We start from the raw sequence: 19,302 nt of genomic DNA, 5'->3' as shown, positions 1-19,302 counted from the left end.
TTGCTGAGCTGCAGTCTGAATTGAGTCTCCTGCTGCAACAAACTTTTCAGCTGAAGCACTTGGTTCTCCAGGTTGCAGTGGCTGTCAGGCGTCATGTTGTTCATACCGGGCTCCATTGGTTGCTAGTACATTGTTCTTCCAGATGTCTCGTGTGGATGCAGTCTGTCAATAATGAACAGTTCTGTCTCTATCTGTGGTTTCTCACAACTGAAAATTCACTCTCTCTCACAATGGTGTGATCTCGGGTTCAGCTTCAATTCGTACTGACTTTGATTTAATTTTGCATTTATTTTTTCAATGTATGTATTTATGCATTTATTTTGGGGACCTCAGAATTGCGTCTCTGCTCTTTGCAGATGATGTGGTTCTGTTGGTTTCATCAGACTGTGACCTTCAGCAGGGAGTGGGGTGGCCCAGTATGAAGGTCAGGATGAGAGTCAGTACCTCCAAGTCTGAGTCCATGGTTCTCTGCCGGAAAACAATGGACTGTGCCTTCCGGGTTGGGTGTGAATCACTGCCCCAAGCGAGATAGTTCAAGTATTTCCGGGTCTTGTTCATGACTGACGGTAAAATGGAGCAGGAGATGGACAGGTGGTTTGGTGCAACGGCGCTGAACCAGACCGTTGTGGTGAAGAGGGGTCTGAGCTGGAAGGCTAACTCATTTAATACACTGAATCACTTTATTCAAATTGAGAATTTTTTTCAAGGATTTGTAATTTTTTTAGGGTGATGACATCGGGGGGGCTCAGCTTTTCTTTGATAAAAGTAGGGGGGCTTTAAGGAAAATAGGTTGAGAACCACTGATCTAGGGCATTCAGAGGATGTGTGGCTTTCCTAGGTATACAGTAGCAATTCTTGCAGAAATCTCCAAATGTCAAAGGTTTTTGACACCAAATCCCAGCATGGATTTTATTTTTCTGTATGGTGTTCCTCAAGGTCTTGGTGTCTTAATGTGGTATTTTGGAGGGTTTTTTGATAATCTCTATCAATACTTGAGTGGTAAAAAACGTGTTTAATTTAGCATCAAATCTGTGCAACAAATGGCATCAACCCTGAAACTGCTGCAACAACTTACAGTATGAGACATAAGTGAATATATAAGAGGTTAGGATTTTACACGCAAAACAAATGATCATCTTTTAAAATACGATGCCTTGTTGTAGATAAAAATACCAAACTTATAAATTAATGCATCTGTAATGATAAACCAATACTTCTTCTTTGTGCTACCTTTTATTTACACAAACCTGGTGCACAAACATTTTACAGAGGTTGTTGACATTGATTGATTGGCCGGATAAGCGGTTGAAGATGAGCAAGTGAGTGTTGACATTGACCTTCAGGTGCGGGATTGCAGTGCCAGCCTCTGGACTGTATCTGACAGGTGGGCCATGTCAGCCTGTTGAGCCTGGTGTTTGATGTATTCCAGGGTCCGAACCTGGAGCAGAGAGAAGAGACAGGAAGTCACTAAGGCTGCGTTCACACGAAGCATGTTCACTGAAATGAATGGGACTGTAATCTGAACCAAGTACAGCAAACATTTAAACAATTTTGCTTGAGTTAGATGCGTTAGAGGTGTGGGTGTGAACTCACTGAGACACGAGTCTCACAGTATCCGTGTTTGTGGCTGAGGTTCCACAGGTTGACGGCCAGCTGGCTCAGCTTGTTGTTCCTCAGGTCACCGTGAGCCAGCAGGACACCGAACAGGGAAAAGGCCAGAGCGCCTTGACGCCGTGTGCTCTGCTGCAGGAGGGCAAGGAGAAGATGGCAACGTTTTAGTTATTACATAGAAATCAGCTAATGAAGAAATTAAAGATTAAAGAGGACCTATTGTGCTTATTTTCAGGTGCATACTTGTGTTTTGCGTTTCTACTAGAACCTGTTTACAAACTTTAATGTTCAAAAAACGCTTTATTTTTTCTCTTTTCACCCTCTGTCTGAAGCACTCTGTTCGAGCTCCGCCCCCTCCAAAAAAGTCTGCTCTGATTGGTCAGCTGGGCCACTCTTGACCAAACTCTTCGGACTTCGCTCCAGCTCTAACTCTAGATCAGCTCTAACTAGCTTTGTTTGAGGGCGTGCCAAACTAGCCGCTAGGCAGATATTATGCAAATGCGTTACTTGGTGACATCACCAAGTTACAGAAGAAAAGGCGGGACTTCAAGCAAGGCGTTTCAGGCAGTTCAGGAGCAGTGTTTCTGTTTCTTGGTGTCGATCTTTGGGCTTTGTAAATTAGCAGACCATTTATATGCACAAAAAACTATACAACATGCTAAAGGAAAGGGAAGAAGCACAAGCGCCTCTTTAAGGGGCTGATCACACTGAGATGCGTCACCAGCAGAACCATTGTTTTCCTATTGCACGACACGCCTGGCATGCGCTCCTCTCTACCACCGCGTTTTTCTAGCATTTTTTAGACGCGCAAAAAAGTTAAAACATGCTCAGCAACTTTTCAGTGCCGGGGCACAGAGTCGCAACGCTCGTCAGCGATGTCACACTTGGACCAGGCAGCCAATCAAATCATGCAAATGCGAATTTGACTACTTTACCACTTCATTCCTGTTTTGATGCCGCTAGATGCGGCAGGGCTAGCTAGCTAGTTAGCTGTTGCACTGTGCGAGAGAAAGGGGAATTCATATCTCATGTCTTGATAGTTTCATGTAGGCTACTGTCTTTGAGAGAGCGCGCGAGAGAGAGAGACCGATCACATTTTTCCGTTAATCACATTTGATCGCTCCGGTTAAGCATGCAGCCCCGTTCTACAGGCGCATCAGCTGTTTTGCCAGAAACACTTCGTCTCTCTCTGATCAGCCCCTTAGTGCAGCATGGGAAACACTTTTAAAAAGCACAAGACGAGGAAAAAACACTGCAGTCTTGCTGGTGGCAGTGAGCTGTTTCAGCCTCACCTCGTCCCGACCGAGCGCCTTCAGATGGTCCAGGATCTGTCCGATCAGAGTCTCACACAGCTTGTTGATCTCCGATAGGAACTTGGGGTCTCCTCCATAAAGTGTCTCATTGGAGTCCACTGAGACCAGGAAAGAGGAAAAAGATCAATTTAGTTGTAAAAAAATGCTCACATAAAATTCCTCTATAAACCACTACAACTTACAAAAAGATGAAAAGTAGAGCCTCTTGTCATGAAGCGGAACAGTAACATTTATGCAGTGTTTTTTTTAACACTGTAAACCTGGTGCTCTAAATGGAAACAGAAATGTACCTGGGTGGGGGGGGCTTCTGTTCTGTAATTCTGGAAAATCCTGGATTTTGTGTTCCAAAAATGAGGGCTCACAGAAAAGAAAAAATAATGCTGCTGGATTTGTCTTTAACCCTTACAGACCCACATAGAGCCCATAGGGTATAGGGGGTCTTTAGGGGGAGATAGTAGGTCAACAGTAGATGTCATATAGAAGTGGTGTACATCATCTGAAAGCTGGGAACCCTGAAGATTAATTTGAGATGCAGCTCAGCACTGTGTGTCAAGTTGTTTTAGACATGAATCTGTAATAAACATGAATGAATGAATGAATTAATTAAAATAAATTGTGAAAGCGTATAAGGGTATAGAACATGATGATATAAGTATATGATGGTCCTCCCCATGCTCTATTATGTCTCATAAGTTGTTGCGCAATTTTTCAGTTGATACCATTTGTTAAACAGATTTGGTGCTAAATTTAAAAAAATGTTACCACTCGTGAATTGATAAAAAATTATCAATAATCCCTCCAAAATACCACATTAAGACACCAAGACCTTGAGGAACACCATAGAAAAAGACATGCTGGGATTTGGTATCAAAAACTTTTGACATTTGGAGAGTTTTTCAAGAATTGCATTTTTCAGCAATTAGATCGCGATCACTTCTGTTCTGGAAACTGCTCAGAAACCCCCTTATTGTCAATCTAGCTAGGAATGCCATCCATCCTCTGAATGCTCTAGGTCTTTAGTTTGTGGCTGTAAAGTTTCATGAGGCTGTGATTATCCTAGAGGTCAATACAGGTCATTTTATACAGTGAGGTCAAGTTTCAAAAAATGGTCTCACTACAATGACATGGCTACTATGGGGACTAACATCATCACACATGAATACAAGTGGGCTCATTGGATCCACAAGAGTCTCAGCTTTACAGTGATACCCAATTTATGTAATTCCAAGACTGTTTAGGGACCCCAGTATGCAGAAATATTCAAATACACCATTTTAGAATAGTCGAAAATAACGCATTTATACTGCATGTAAAAAAAGTGGGCATGTCTGTAAAGGGGAGACTCGTGGGTACCCATAGAACCCATTTTCATTCACATAGGTTGAGGTCAGAGGTTAAGGGACCCCTTTGCCAAAATTTAGCCTAACTTTGGAGTGTTATTTAGCCTTCCTGACGAGTTAGTGTGACATGGTTGGTACCAATGGATTCCTTAGGTTTCCTATAGTTTCATATGATATCAGTATCTTCATGCTAGTTTCTAGTTTTTTTTTTGAGTCCGCTACAGCCTTTTAAAGACAGAAATGTCAGCCGGGATTGCGGGTCTCAGAGGGTTGAGAAAGAAAATAAAACAAACATGGGCAGTAATTTTGATTTCAGAGACATTCTTACGACACAGTGTGTATAGTATATATACCTTTAGGGATGGAGTAGGAGTAGGTTTCTTGGCTCATGGCAGCCAGCAGGGGCAGAGCGCTGATGTAGACCCGCACCTTGGCGTCGCTGTTGTCTTCCCAGGTGTAATCCTGGACCATGTTGAGCAGACCGCGGACTAGGTAGAGCACACCATGCTCTGGATGGTCCTGCAAACACATTCACACACACATGTTGGGAGTTGTAGGGAGACTAGCCTGTTGGTTTGATACTTCATCTCCATCGACTCTAAACGCACTCCTAACTGAGCTGTCTGAAAAGAGGAATGAAGATGAGCTAACTGTTTTTCGCTTTGGATGATTTTTTTCCTCATCTTTCTGTTCTGAAAGGCTGAGGAAAGGATTGTGTTACCGGGACAACCAGCAGCATAGCCAGGAAGTTGTTGATGAAGTCCATCAGGAAGCTCTCAGAAGAGCGAAGTTTCCCCTCCACGCTGATAGAGCGAGGAACCTCCGGAAGAAGACTGACCGCTGCCTTTAGGAAAGCATCCGCTGGAGGAGTGGAAAGAAGGATGGAGAAAGGGATGTACGAGAGGTAATGATGAAATGAGAGAGAAAGGAAGGAAGAGATGAGGAAAGGAGGATGCAAGGGAAGTGGGACGAGAGTAAAGGAGGGAGATAACAAAAGAATAATGTTGCTGAAACAAATCAACATGAATTAACCTTCTCCTCAAATTTTAAAAACAAAATCCTGAACGTGACCTGAATTGTAACTCATTGTTTAAAAACTGTGAAAGGAAGCAGCTGCTCACCCTGGGAGAGACACTGGTTTGCCAACGCAACCTGACCGGACAACAGATAGAGGCTGAGACGACTGAAGATGCTGCTGAGAGACGGGATGGTGATGAAACTGTAGGCAGCACATGCCTGGTGGAGAGGGAAAGATAAATTCAATAAATTAATCAAAGCATCTTTCAGTGCTCAATGTGTCTCTCAGGCACCGCTGAAATCTCATCATGCAGGAACCTACGGTGGCCTGCAGTGATCGGATGCTGTGCGTGTTGACTCACCCTGACGAAGGCCGCTGTTTTGCGGGAGTGACTCCCTCTCATCACCCTACTGGTCTCCATTGCCAGCTGGTTCACCGTCTGGAAACGACAAGGTGAACATTGAGGACCACCCGATTCGACTGTTATCGGGCCATTAAATGTGCGTTATCGGTCGCTATACGCACCACAATGTGGGTCAGTAGGGGCCTACTATGTTGTAAAAGTGAAAGCAAAACTTAAAAGCAAGACGTTCTAACATGTTGTGAAACTGCATGAAATGTTACGTTTTGAACACAAACACAACAGCTTCTTTAGGTTCAGACAACAAAGCCTCTTAGTTTAGGGAAAATAATGCTCCAAACTCACACTAAATTTTGGCGAAGAAAAACTGACATGGCTATTTTCAAAGGAGTCCCTTGACCTCTGACCTCAAGATATGTGAATGAAAATAGGTTCTATGGGAACCCACGAGTCTCCCCTTTACAGACATGCCCACTTTATGATAATCATATGCAGTTTTGGGGCAAGTCATTTTTTATGCTAAATGCAGTACCTGTGAGGGTTTCTGGACAATATTTGTCATTGTTTTGTGTTGTTAATTGATTTACAATAATAAATATATACATACATTTGCATAAGCCAGCATATTTGCCCACTCCCATGTTAATAAGAGTATTAAATACTTGACAAATCTCCCTATATAGTACATTTTGAACTGATAAAAACTGTGCAATTAATTGCGATTAACTATTTTAATCGATTGACAGCACTAGTTATGGCTTAAAATAGCTACTTTTCTAAAGTGAAAGTGAAACTACACATTGTTGGTTTCGCACGGGATGCGAAGGTGAAAGTACTGTGTTGTCTGTCCCATTCATCGCCCATCAATCCCGACCTCCACCCGATATGGAGTATCACATTGTCTATACTACAGCGCCTGACTTCCGCTTTCACTCGTCATAATTTCTACGGTCACTAGAGGTCGCTGTCATCTTCTTTTTTTCTTTCTTTCAGTGATCTACCATGTGAAATCAATGAAAAAAACTACTAGTGGGTGTAGCAGGCCCCTTCTGACCCACATCTATGAGGCTGATAACCACTGATAACGCCCATTCAATGACCTGATAACAGTCTAACCGGCTGTGAGGATGGTGCTTGTGCATGAATATCACACACAAATTAACACATACAAACACAGATTTGTACTGACGTGAATGAGCTGCACCAGCACTGACTCCAGGTTACAGAAGGTGGCTCTGGCCTCCACACAGAAACTCAACTGCTGCTCGAAGTCACGGCCAAAAGAAACCTGAACACAATGACGGACAGACAGACAGAATACAAGAGTGTAAGAAGAGAGTTCTTCTTTTATTTAACAAAATTGTATTTAATACATTTTGACATGCAACAAAGGTCCCAAAAGCTGGAATCAAACTCGGGACGTTGTGGTTGTATGACATGCGCTGTAACCACTCGGCTACCAAGGCGCTCCACTGAGCTCCATTGTTGTCCAAAAATTGATAAAAACACAACAACAATGTGTACTGAGGGACATGTTTCTTCATTACCATGAACATGGGCACTGTAGTTTATTTTAGTCAATCCGATAAACACCGTCCTGCTGCCGCAAATACTCACAAGAGCACCAAATGTGTATTAATCCGCAGCTGAAAATAGTCCCCAACAAATACACTATTTCCTCCTGATTGAGTAATGATTTCTAAAAACTACCATGCCCAGCTTATTTAGGAAATCCCTTTAAAGGAACAGTGTGTAACATTTTGGGGGATCCATTAGCATTAATATTGATAACCATGTTTTCATTAGTGCATAATAATCACCTGAAACTAAGAATGGTTGTGTTTTTGTCAGCTTAGAATGAGCCCTACATATCTACATAGGGAGCAGGGCCTCTTCACGGAGGCCGCCATGTTGCTCCGCCATGTTTCTACAGTAGCCCAGAACGGACAAACCAAACACTGGCCCTAGAGAGAGACTTTTGCGTTTTTACGTTACCTGAAGACCATCGTAGTTCCCCGACACGCTTGTGAAACTGCAGTAACGTGAGCCGCGGAGTGCAAAACCGCAGTACAACAGCCGCCGTCTGACTTCCGTTGCTCCTAAAGTAGTGTTATTATGGAATAGATGGCCTCTGAGCGAGGTGAACGGCGTTACCATAGTTTTGCACTTGGTGGCTCACGTTATCGCATATTTGGAAATGGAGGAGTGAGCGGAGGGGTACTCCACAACCACACCACTAGATGCTACCAAATCCTACACACTGTACCTTTAAAAAAAATGAAACTGGGCGGCTGGTTAGCTCAGTCGGTAGAGCGAGCGCCCATGTATTGCCAAGGCTGTGTCCTAGCAGCGGTGGACCAGGGTTCGAATCCAGCCTGTGGTCCTTTCCGCATGTCATTCCTCTCTCTCCCCCTTTCCAACACTCTATCCACTGTCCTATCAATAAAATGCTTGAAAAATCTCTCCAAAAAAATAACTTAAAAAAAAAAAAAAAAAAAAAAAAAAAAAAAAAATGAAACTATGCATTTGTGAGCCATTTTAAAACATTTACATCTTCAGTAAGAACAAACAAGTCCGTTTGTCTGCTTAGAGCCGCAGACTGAGTCAGAAAGTACCGAGAGACGGACTAATGAATGATTGGCTTTGTTGACTATAAGAAAATACAAAATAACACCGGCCTGATTTCTAAACCACTGACAAAAGAGTCTCACCATGCGGATGAAGCCGATGATCAGCAGAGCCAAAGATCTTTTCTCATCCTCAAGAGTGAGAGCGCTGCAATACACAGAGAGCAGACAGGTGACTGAATGAAGGCTGTCTGTTTTATTCTCCCATTAGTCACTTAGACACAAAAGCATCGGAAAATAGGGTCCAGGTTGAAAAATACCGAAGTTACCCTTTAACTAAAATCAAACTTATAAAGAAACAAAAAAAATAACTATAATTACATAATAACAAAAAACTATTTCCCCAAGCCCCTAAAAGACAACAACTATGAAGGTAATTAAAGGTATAACACACACACATACACACACACACACACACACACACACACACACACACAAATACCCTACTTGACAGAGTCGTGCATGGTCTTGCAGATGTGCAACATGGCGTTTAGGATGACCGGGTCTCTGGTGGGCTCCACCTGGTGTCTGCAGGAGATGGAGACCAATTAGAAGTCCAACATTTTTTTTACTTTTACTAACAAAGCAAATAAATCTCATTCATCAAACTCAGTCTCTGAGGCGGCTCTTTACCTGATGAAGACCTCCATGATGGATCTGCACACCTCCACCCTCACACTGTCCTTCTGGAACATGTCTAGGAACGGCAGGAAACGCTCCTGAGAAACAGAAAAACGGGCCAGTTGTCATTGATTATTTCAGGCCTCCGGAGTGCAAACGTCCCTTCGTGTGTATTCTGAAGTGGCGGTTGCTCACCATGGAGAAGAGGACGGAGAAGTCGTTGAAGTAGGTGAGGATCTTCCTGATCACCGACTGCAGCTGGATGCAGAAAAAAAAAAAAGACAGAGTCACTACAGAGCGGTCAGCGGGAGGAGCGGTTCAGTTTCAAGGGAACAGTTAGCCAATGAGCTGCTAACCTGAGGGTAAGCGTCCTCAAACGCCCGGTCAGGGGTCATGTGTTTGATGACGTCAGCCAGAACGGTGTTGACCTCACGTTTCTGAGAGCAAGAGACAAAAGAAAGGTGATAAAACAGTGATAGAAACTTTAAATTCCACATAATATTAAGTGTTACAACTGCACTTTACTCACTGTGAAGTGTCGGCAGGTGAACTCCACCCAGATCTCAGCACAGTTGACGTAATCCTAAAAACAATCACATGTACAGTCATAACCTGAATATTTTCATGGAAATAAACAGCTGTGTGAAAGCAACATCACTCTCACTGCACCTGAGGACTGCGGACTTTGGTGACGACCTTCCAGGCTTCATTAAGGATCGTCAGTCTTTCGGATTCTGGAGGGTCGGCGCAGGCCAGACTGCGACCCAGAGATCCAAACAACAGATGCTGGAGAGAAGACCAATCATATTTCAAGCAAATTTAAACGATGCTTTAACCTCTACCGCAACAGTAGAATAAACTTAAATTTCCTAAACTCCAACATTCAAGGTTTGTGAATATTTCTTTACATATTTATTAGGGCTGTCAAAGTTAACGCGGTAATAACGCATTAACGCAAATTCATTTCAACGCCACTAATTTGTTTAATGTAATGGGCAAGTCATAGTCAAGTCAGCACAGTGACACACTGACAGCTGTTGTTGCCTGTCGGGCTGCAGTTTGCCATGTTATGATCTGGGCATATTTTTTTATGCTAAATGCAGTACCTGTGAGGGTTTCTGGACAATATGTGTCATTGTTTTGTGTTAATTGATTTCCAATAATAAATATATACATACATTTGCATAAAGCAGCATATTTGCCACTTAAATACTTGACAAATCTCTATTAAAAGGTACATATTGAACAGATAAAAAATGTGCAATTCATTTGCGAATAATCGCAATTAACCATGCACAATCATGCGATTAATCACAATCAAATATTTCAATCGATTGACAGCCCTAATGTTTACATTTACTGGATCAGCGTATTACAACCATTCGTGTCTTCTGACCTTTGGGAAGCCGGCCTCGTCGCAGTCTTTGATCATACCGATGAAGTCGGTGGCTCTGGCTGCAACAAACTCTGGCCTGAACGCCCTCATGACTGAATTCAGCAGCAAAGCACTATGGGAAACAGGAACACGTTGGATCTTTGTGGTAAAAAGGATGTTTTTTCACCACCACCAGAAACCATTGAAACACTGCAGTAAAAGCGGTGTAAAACTTTTAGTACATTGCTAAGCACATTCTGTTTTCTTTGTCTGCAGTGTATTAATCTGTTAAAGAGGACCTATTATGCTTTTGTGTTTTTTCCCTTTCCTTTAGTGTGTTATATAGTTTTCTGTGACGGAAAAAATCTGCAGAGTTACAAAGCCCAAAGACCACGCCAAAGGGAGTTACTCTCCCCCACAGAAACACTGCTCCTTAACTGCCTGAAACGCCTCGCTTGAAGTCCCGCCTTTTCTTCCGTAACGTGGTGATGTCACCCAGTAATACATTTGCATAATAACTGCCTAGCCGCTAGTTTGGTACGCCCTCAAACAAAGCTAGCTAGAGCGGAGAGTTTGGTTTGGTTGACCAAACACCACAGTACGCCAGCTGACCAATCAGAGCAGACTGCGCAGGAGCTCAAACAGAGCGCGGTATGAGAAAAATAAAGTGTTTTTTTTTTACATTAAAGCATGTAAACATGTTCTAGTAGAAACCCCAAATACAAGTATGCACCTGAAAATATGCATAATAGGTCCTCTTTAACACTTTAGGGATCCATAAACTGGATTTTCATAAAATGGTTTTCAATCATTTTGACTTGCGAACCCTTAAAAACGAAGCAATGTCTTCTAGTGAAATCTCGTCATTGGTTGCATTGGTTGCAATATATAAATCTGAAAAAGATATTTTATTTTGTGTGGCAGAAATGTGTTTTTTCCCTGCTGTCCTTTCCCTACTAAACATCGTACCATAAAACTGATCTGAAAAACAAAGATATCTAAAGACCAGTGAAGATTTGATTTGATTTAACTGATCTGAAATGAGGCAAAAATACTATACACATTAATATATATATATATTTTGATCCTGAGGAAAATGAAGGCATGTACTTCTTGTACAGTAGCACATTACCTTTCACTAACAGGAATAAAGCCTACAAATTAAATCCATCTCATAATTACTGTTTTTAAAAGCACTCACTTGTTCCCCAGCTTCTTGCATCTCTCCATCATCTCTGTTAGTAGAGGCTGAAATGGAAACACAAACATTAAAAACATGTGTGCCTCTGCCTTTATAAGGGTTTTGACCCTTGCACTAATAAATGCCATTATTCAACAGCTGTAAGTTTGAAAAATTCAAGCTCTGTGACTGCGTGCCTCTGGAGCTCTGTAGGCGATGCACTGCAGGATCCAGTTGATGGCGGGTGAATAAAGCGTCAGGTACTCGGGCACCTCCACCCTCTGCAGGACCAGCTGGTTCTGGACGATCTCCCCGCTGATCTGCCGGAAGGTGCCCAGCAGGTCGAAGAAGTTGCGGTTCAAGCTGTCTTTCAGGTGGGGGGCGACTTCCATGCCCACCTGGAGGGAGAGAGCACCGTTATCTCCAGGGGCCAGCAGCAGCATAAACTTAGCTTAAGACTAGTCTTTGTCTTAGATTGTCAGATTAAACTAGTCTATCTGTTGCATAAATATTAAGACTGATTTATTTTCAGGTAGGAAAGTTAGTCACCTCTCCCCCTGGCTAAGCCTGAGGTGAGAGCTTTGTTGTTATGGCAACAATCTATTAGAAGGTCAGTTAGCTATTTCAACTGTTTATCCATAACTTCTTGGGATTCTTGTGCTGTATTCTTCAATTGTTTCTTAACATCTTTAACAGTTCTAACGATCATTGGATTTATGCTTTTTACCTTTTCTGTTATTTCCTCCCATACTTGGGTGTGGTGTCGGCATTTTTTCTCTTCTGTGAAGTGTCTTATTTCACCCATAATGCACTGTGCGACAGGCCATCTAAATCAGTCTTACATTAGTCACTCATAAGGAAGTGTCTCTAGCAAGTCTGACTTAATGTTACATTTAAGACAAAGACTAGGTCTATCTTTATCTAAATGGCCCCAAACCTCCTTTTTTACCCCTTTGACCAAATCACAACGTTACTCTTTTGCTGGTTAACATTTAAGGGTAAGTGAGACAAAATGATACATTCATAAACACGATTTTAATTCACCCTGGAGGGAAATTCAGTTGTCTAAACAGCAACAAAAGTGGGAGAAAAACAACTTTGTTTTCATCTTAATACCGCCCCACTAATAGGGTAAAAGTAAGGACAGAAACAGACGGTGAAAATGAGCCGACAGATAAGAAATGGCTCAGAACCAGGAGTCAGGAGAGAAAAAAATGGTAAAAAATGAGCAGGTCTTACCCTGCAGAGGTAAGCTCTGGCGTATGCTGCCACCAGGGGGTCGCCTATCCCTCTGATCATGGCTGTCAACCGAGGGAGCGTCTCCTGAATACCGCTGTGAAGGGTGGAGGGGCAGAAAGCAAACTGTTATTTTTCCAAAAATAAATACTCATAAGCAGAAAGGATAATTTGGTTGATATGTTGTAACGAATATATCCCCAAATCTTTCAAATAACCCAAACACGTCATTCTGATTGATATGACAGAGATCTAATATTGCTGAACTAAGTATTGCTAAACTGGAGCAAGTAAAGGCAGAATATCAAAAGGACATTGAAGCTAAAAGTATATAAAATATAAAAACTATAAAATTGCTGTGCAAAGACTGACTAATAAAGCCCATAAGGTAAACAAACTAACCATTTGTTCAGGAAGCGGTTGCACTTGAGAATGGCAGCCTCAACGTATCTGTTCACAGAGGTCAAAGAGTCAAATTTCCACATGGATTATTAGGGATATCATGGAGACAACCTTAAAGGCATAGTTATTGTGTTTTGAAGTGAGGTTGTATGAGGTACTTATCCATAGTTAGTGTATTACCTACAGTAGATGACGGTCAGCACGCCCCCAGTTTGGAGAAGCAGACAGGAGTTACCCCACGGAAGCAAAGCGATGTACTGCTGTGGACATAGCCGGCAGCACAACGTATTTTAGACACCTAAAAGAAAGGCTCACATAAAGAAATCAATATCAGTTTAAGTGTATGCTATATTCAGAATATTTTCACCGCTTTACCTTGCCGTGAGACAGCCCTTTCCGTTGGGGAACTAAAGCCATTATATCCGTCTATGCTCTCGCCAAAGCCACCAGACTCCATTGAAAAAAATTCGTATTTTACCTTGCAGAACACGGGGAGTTGCTGGTCTACCACTGCCTTGATCGGTTAGTTAGTTTGTGTTATTGTGTGACTTTTGAGTAAAGATAACAGCTTCAGTTCCCCGTCGGAAACATAGACTGTATAGCTGTCTGACGGGAAGGTAAACCGGGAAAAAAATATTTTAAATATAACATACACTTAAATTGATATTGATTCTTTTAGGTGGCTAAAATTACATTACTTTGCTTCTGTGCTGGTACTCCTGTCTGCTTCTTCAAACTGGGGGCGTGCTGGTCGTCATCTATTGTAGGTAATACACTGACTATGGATAAGTACCTCATACAATCTCACTTCAAAAACACCCAAACTATCCCTTTAATCATTCCAAATGTAATAATGTCATAAGAAGACTGATGCAGGGGCTCTGGACTAAACAATTTGACACACAAATAATTTATGATTAGAAAAAATCTGAAAAATTCAGAGAAAGAGTCAACAGAAAGAGGGTCGGATAAAGAGAGAAGTCCAAGTCAAAACAGGCCTGATATTAGTTCTGGTCATCTGAGAAGGGAAAGATTTAAGCAGTGAAGCCCGATGGCGGGAAAGGATACAATCTGGGCAGAAGCTCTCTGATGGACGCGATCTTGAAGAACCAGTTGAGGCACGTCTCCTTGGCCGTGTCATTCACATCGTCGACTGTGAACGAGTCTGAGGAGGAATCGGACACGAGCCAGAAACACAGACAATGTATACATTATCTCAGAAGCTAGAAAAAAAATGTTGAAATGCTCAAATTAAATCGGACTGGATGTGGGAGAGTCCTGCTGTGTCTGTACCTGGTAGGGGTCGTGGGTCTGAACACATGGTCCAGATTCTATCGTACACCAGCCGGCCTACAGACAAGTGAGACTACAGTCAGAAAACGTTCAATGTTTGTTTTTACTGAACCGAGAGATACAAGGATGCTTTACGCACCAAAAGTGTCGAGGATATCAGTGATGAGAACAAACTTGCTGGGGTAGAACTGGATCACCGAGGTGTCGGACAGAAGCTTCGAGCACTGGAACACAGATCATTGTTTAAGTACTTACAAAGAGGTTAAAGAGTTGGTCATTGTGACTGAAGGAACATGAAGAAATGATGTTGCGCTTCTGAGTTTTTGTCTATGCTCCATTATTTTGGTGTGTCATCAAGTGCTGGATTACCTGGATGACGATCTTCAGGGCTTTGACCTTCTGGTCCGAGGCCCAGGCCTCCTTCAGGGACTGGTTCAGCTCCTCGATGCGGTTGGCATAATCCTGCTGGGAGAGGTTCAGCAGCTCTCTCTGGGAACCCTGCGCACACACACACACAAGTCAGTTCAAAACACATCCTCGCTCTAATGTGGATTCACTCTGCTTAGCGAGAATGATGTTTCCTTCAATGAAAAGCTATTGTGTTGATGAATTTTGCAGTTTATATTAGCACCAATGGAGGCGGTGGAAGTGCCTTTAATGTATGTATAGTATGTGTATCCATACAAACACAAATAATAGAACATTTGGGGACTGATTTAATTCTTACAGTGCCAGGAGGGCAGATGATTTTAAAATGAATGTTCCCTTTTGGAACTGAAACTTTGCTATATAGAAAATAGGGCTGTCAAAGTGAACACAATAATAAAACGTTAACGCAATTCTTTTTTTTTTTTAATGCAATCGATGCCCACTTTATGATAATCACATGCAGTTTGGGGTAAGTCATAGTCAAGTCAGCACACTGACACACTGACAGCTGTTGTTGCCTGTTGGGTTGCAGTTTACCATGTTATGATTTGAGCATATTTTTTATGCTAAATGAAGTACCTGTGAGGGTTTCTGGAGAATATCTGTCATTGTTTTGTGTTGTTAAGTCATTGCAAATAATAAATATATACATACATTTGCATAAAGCAAGCATATTTGCCCACTCCCATGTTGATCAGAGAACAGATAAAAAATGTGCGATTCATTTGTGATTCATCGCGGTTAACTATGGACGATCCTGCAATTAATCATGATTCAATATTTTAATCGATTGACAGCCTTAATAGAAAATTATAGACAAAAACGTACCTCCTCCAGATCATCCAGTTCCTCCAAGCGAGTTCGAACTTTCTCTGAAACAGCGGAGGATCCTGGACTTGGAGCTTTTCCTACAGCGACAACAGGAGTGATGTATTAGCTCTCAACCAAAGTAAAAAGTAAAAGCACGTGTGGCCAGCCCGGCTATGTAAACAAAGCACGGAGAAGTTCTGATTACAACACACACAGATGGAGAGAGACTTCATCCTCTCCTCAGGTAGACATTACTCCTCTATATCTTTACATAGCAAATAGTTGTTTGCTGCTATATTAATGCTCTGGATGTCGTATAAAGAACCTTTAAGTACTGATTGATTATTTTTGCCACTTGGGGCAACACAACAGGCTGTTAACACAACATTGGCATATTACCACCTTATAAAGTTGATATGGCTAACATGTCACAGCTGCGTATTTACATGTGTTTCTGTTTCTACCCAGTGAATTCAAGTCCAATATTTACTCTCCTTTCAGCTCAGGTTTGGTCCCAACTCCTGAGAAAAAATATCCGTCTCTTTAGCTGCTAAATGCTTCACTATGTTAACCAGCTAGTTGAAATTATTATGATGAATACAAACTCTGGTCTTACCTCGATCAGAACCCATGAAAAGATTCTGTGAAGACAAAGAAATTGGAATTAGGTTTCTGTCTTACAAAGACTGATTAAACCAACGTCTTTAGTTTAGTTTATATTAACAGAACAACTTGCTGTTATGATGGAGGACGACTCACAATTGAGAGTTTTTCAGTGGTGGTGAACCTGGCCAGGATCTCTCCTCGTTTTGACGACCAGGGCTCAAAGTCCGGTCCCACCGCCTCTTCCTCCTTCTCCCTCTTCTTCCTCCCCAGGTCCTGGAAGCACAACAATCTCTCCTTCAAAAACAGGTTTGGGTATCATTTTCTTTCCACTTCTGTGTGTGGCGAATAGGATTCGACTAATGTTACTTTCTGAAGGTCAGTACAAACTAGAAAATGCATTTCCTGCAGAAAATGTGTGGGAATGTTGACAGCTGAAATGAATTGCAGAGCATTGCTGTAAATACAGAAATCTTAAAGCTGCATTATGAAAACTGAATTTTAAAACTGGCTGAATAATGCTGAACTGCATAAATTAATTATTAATTAACTCTTTAGACAGAAAGTAGTATTTGGGCGGAATTAACTTTTAAAACTACAAGTCTTTTCACAGAAAGTAGTATTTGGGCGGAATGAACCTTTGGAATGGAGGACAGTCGTTTGTGGGAGACCAAAAAATGTACTGAAGAAGAAAAATAAAGATTTGGATAACAATGGTTATCCAATAGTTATGCTGCTGAATCAGCATTCACACAATAAATGTGTAATGAAGCTGCCAATACCTGATGTTTCCAATTTTTCCATGTAATTTCATTTTTCATTTGTCTCAGTATCGATAGGTCTGCCTGCAGTGTTACTGACCCCTGTGGAGGCGCTGTGTGACAGGGCAGGAGCCTCAGTGGCCGAGGCTGCAGCAAACATGGAGAGGGGGTCAGTCCCGTCCATCATGGAGCTGAGGGGGTCCGGGGGCACCGAGGAGGAGGACGAGGAAGACGAGGAGGTGCTGCCTTTACGAGCCCCGCGGCGGGTCTTCGTATCCGTCACCTGGGTGGAGAGGAGAGGGGAAAGTCAGAGCTGTTAAAGGTACATCAAATTAAATGCAAGAAACGACTGATTTATGCCTTTAACAACATCAACTGTTGATTTTAATTGATGTCAAATCACATAATAATAAATGTAAAAATGCACCTGCCTCACTCCTTCACATGTACTGGTCATGTCCTTCTTTACTTAAGTTTTGGACTTCAGTCTTTCAAACTATTTCAGAAACCCTTCACCACCAAATCGAGCCAAATCCTGTGACTGACATTTTTTTTTTAGTATTTTATTTATTCATTTTTTACCAATTTTTCTATTTCCTTTATCTCTCGACGTACTTTTTCTGTCACTATTATTAAAGTGTATTATAGATATTTCCTCTCTATTGTCTATAATTTTAACTTTATTTATCCATACTTAAGTATATATTTTCTTTGGCCGGCTGTCGTTGCTTGTGGGTTTGTTTTTTGTGTGAGTAGACGGATGTGCTGTTACTGTTGTTGGGCAAAACAAAATCTTTTCACTGTACAGTTACTGTTTAATTCATTATTGATAATCAATAAAAAAAACAACTTTGAAAGACATCACATAATCTATTGCTGTGCTGATGGAAGAATGCAGATGTTGTGACAGACATCAGCATTTTGGTGAATGCATGTGTGCAGTGCTGATAGTGATGTTTGTGATGAGGCTGAACAGTAGGAAGACAGTGGTAACAGCAGAGGGGTCTACCATGATGGGTTTGAGGGGATGGTAGTCTCCAAACTCAACCAGAGCAGCCTCGGGACGACGTTTCTGGAGCTCTGCCTCATAGTTGCGCCCGCTGGATCGCCTTGGTACACAACAGACAGACAGGAGACCTGATTCAGCTGTTTCTACTGACATGTTCATCCTTCCAGTCACCATGTGGGTTCACATTGAGTGGTCTCTGAACACTCACTGTAGAGAGCATACTGTTGATTTACTGACAGCTATTACAACTGATGCTAACACTCTTGTGTCTGAAAGCACAGATCAAGTCCCATCAGGATCTCAGATCTTGCATTAAAGACAAAGATAGATAGATAGATAGATAGATAGATAGATAGATAGATAGATAGTGACTTTATTGATCCCGAGGGAAATTCAAGGTTCCAGCATCACAGTTCCATAGTGCAAAACATGTTAGTAAAAAGGCAGTAAAAAGTTAGTAGTGCAAAGTACAAAGTACAAAAAAATATACCAGATATAAAAATACAAGGAGATGAAGAAAACTGTTAAAAGTGAATATAGTGCAGGTTAACAGCTGTGATACACGACTATTAAAAAAGTGAATATAGTGCAGAAGAGACTGTTAAAAGTGTGAGTATAGTGCAGGGTAACTCTAGATGAAGGTCTGTGGCCCAATATGAGAGTTCTGTTATAAAACCTGTGCAATAACTTTGACACATCATCATAGGCTTTGCCAGACTAAAACCAAACCCGAGCCAAAGAGGGCATTTGATTCAAGGTCATAGTATTTCTGCATTAGACTACATTAGACACTATTGTGATGCTAACAACCTGAAGAATAATGTTGACATTTCATTTGGGACACTAAGTTACAATTAAGCTACTGATACACACGTTTGCACTACATTTCATTCTCAAAATTCGCACAATGTCAATAAATACACAATTTAAGCAATGTATGTTGATGATACGGAGTGTTTTTAAATAAGAAAATAGCATCTCACCACTGCACCGCAGCCATGTTTCTACAATCACATGACATCTCAGTACTTCCTGGTTGTGCTAAATGTTGGGAAAACGCTGTTTTTGGCCTCAAATAGGCGGTCTGGTCAATATTTACTGTTGTCATCGTCAGGACCGATACTGTGAATACATAACATTGTGTTATATTACTACTAAAACAGCGATAGCGTGGATTTAGAGACGTTTTCATGAACCGTTTCAGCATAAAAACGACTTCATTTCCCAAAACACATTGCGCCCTCTCAAGCGAGCTGCACCAAAGAGTCTAAAAAGAAGAAGAAGAGGTCCCACTTTGAGATTATTTTTCTGGC

At 41.7% G+C, this 19,302-nt stretch overlaps 1 protein-coding gene across 1 annotated transcript; it reads right to left on the bottom strand.

The window, feature by feature from the left end:
* Nucleotides 1-1,214: 1,214 nt before the first annotated feature.
* Nucleotides 1,215-19,111, bottom strand: vps35l (VPS35 endosomal protein sorting factor like). Its single transcript, XM_074620590.1, has 30 exons — nucleotides 18,973-19,111; nucleotides 17,990-18,089; nucleotides 17,081-17,263; nucleotides 16,376-16,495; nucleotides 16,233-16,257; nucleotides 15,635-15,714; nucleotides 14,747-14,875; nucleotides 14,517-14,601; nucleotides 14,378-14,434; nucleotides 14,153-14,249; nucleotides 13,085-13,132; nucleotides 12,686-12,779; nucleotides 11,644-11,844; nucleotides 11,468-11,514; nucleotides 10,288-10,399; nucleotides 9,561-9,677; nucleotides 9,421-9,474; nucleotides 9,248-9,328; nucleotides 9,087-9,149; nucleotides 8,904-8,989; nucleotides 8,718-8,798; nucleotides 8,355-8,418; nucleotides 6,833-6,931; nucleotides 5,644-5,721; nucleotides 5,386-5,500; nucleotides 4,986-5,125; nucleotides 4,618-4,783; nucleotides 2,904-3,022; nucleotides 1,594-1,743; nucleotides 1,215-1,438 (listed from the first exon to the last, which is right to left on the bottom strand). The coding sequence occupies exons 1-30, from the start codon at nucleotides 19,095-19,097 to the stop codon at nucleotides 1,340-1,342; spliced, it is 3,015 nt and encodes a 1,004-aa protein (XP_074476691.1). The 5' UTR covers nucleotides 19,098-19,111; the 3' UTR covers nucleotides 1,215-1,339.
* Nucleotides 19,112-19,302: the final 191 nt, after the last annotated feature.

The sequence above is a fragment of the Sebastes fasciatus genome, chromosome 20 (assembly GCF_043250625.1).
Source record: "Sebastes fasciatus isolate fSebFas1 chromosome 20, fSebFas1.pri, whole genome shotgun sequence".
Taxonomy (NCBI): domain Eukaryota; kingdom Metazoa; phylum Chordata; class Actinopteri; order Perciformes; family Sebastidae; genus Sebastes; species Sebastes fasciatus.
Note: the sequence above shows the minus strand (reverse complement) of the source record. Positions and strands in the feature narration are given on the sequence as shown.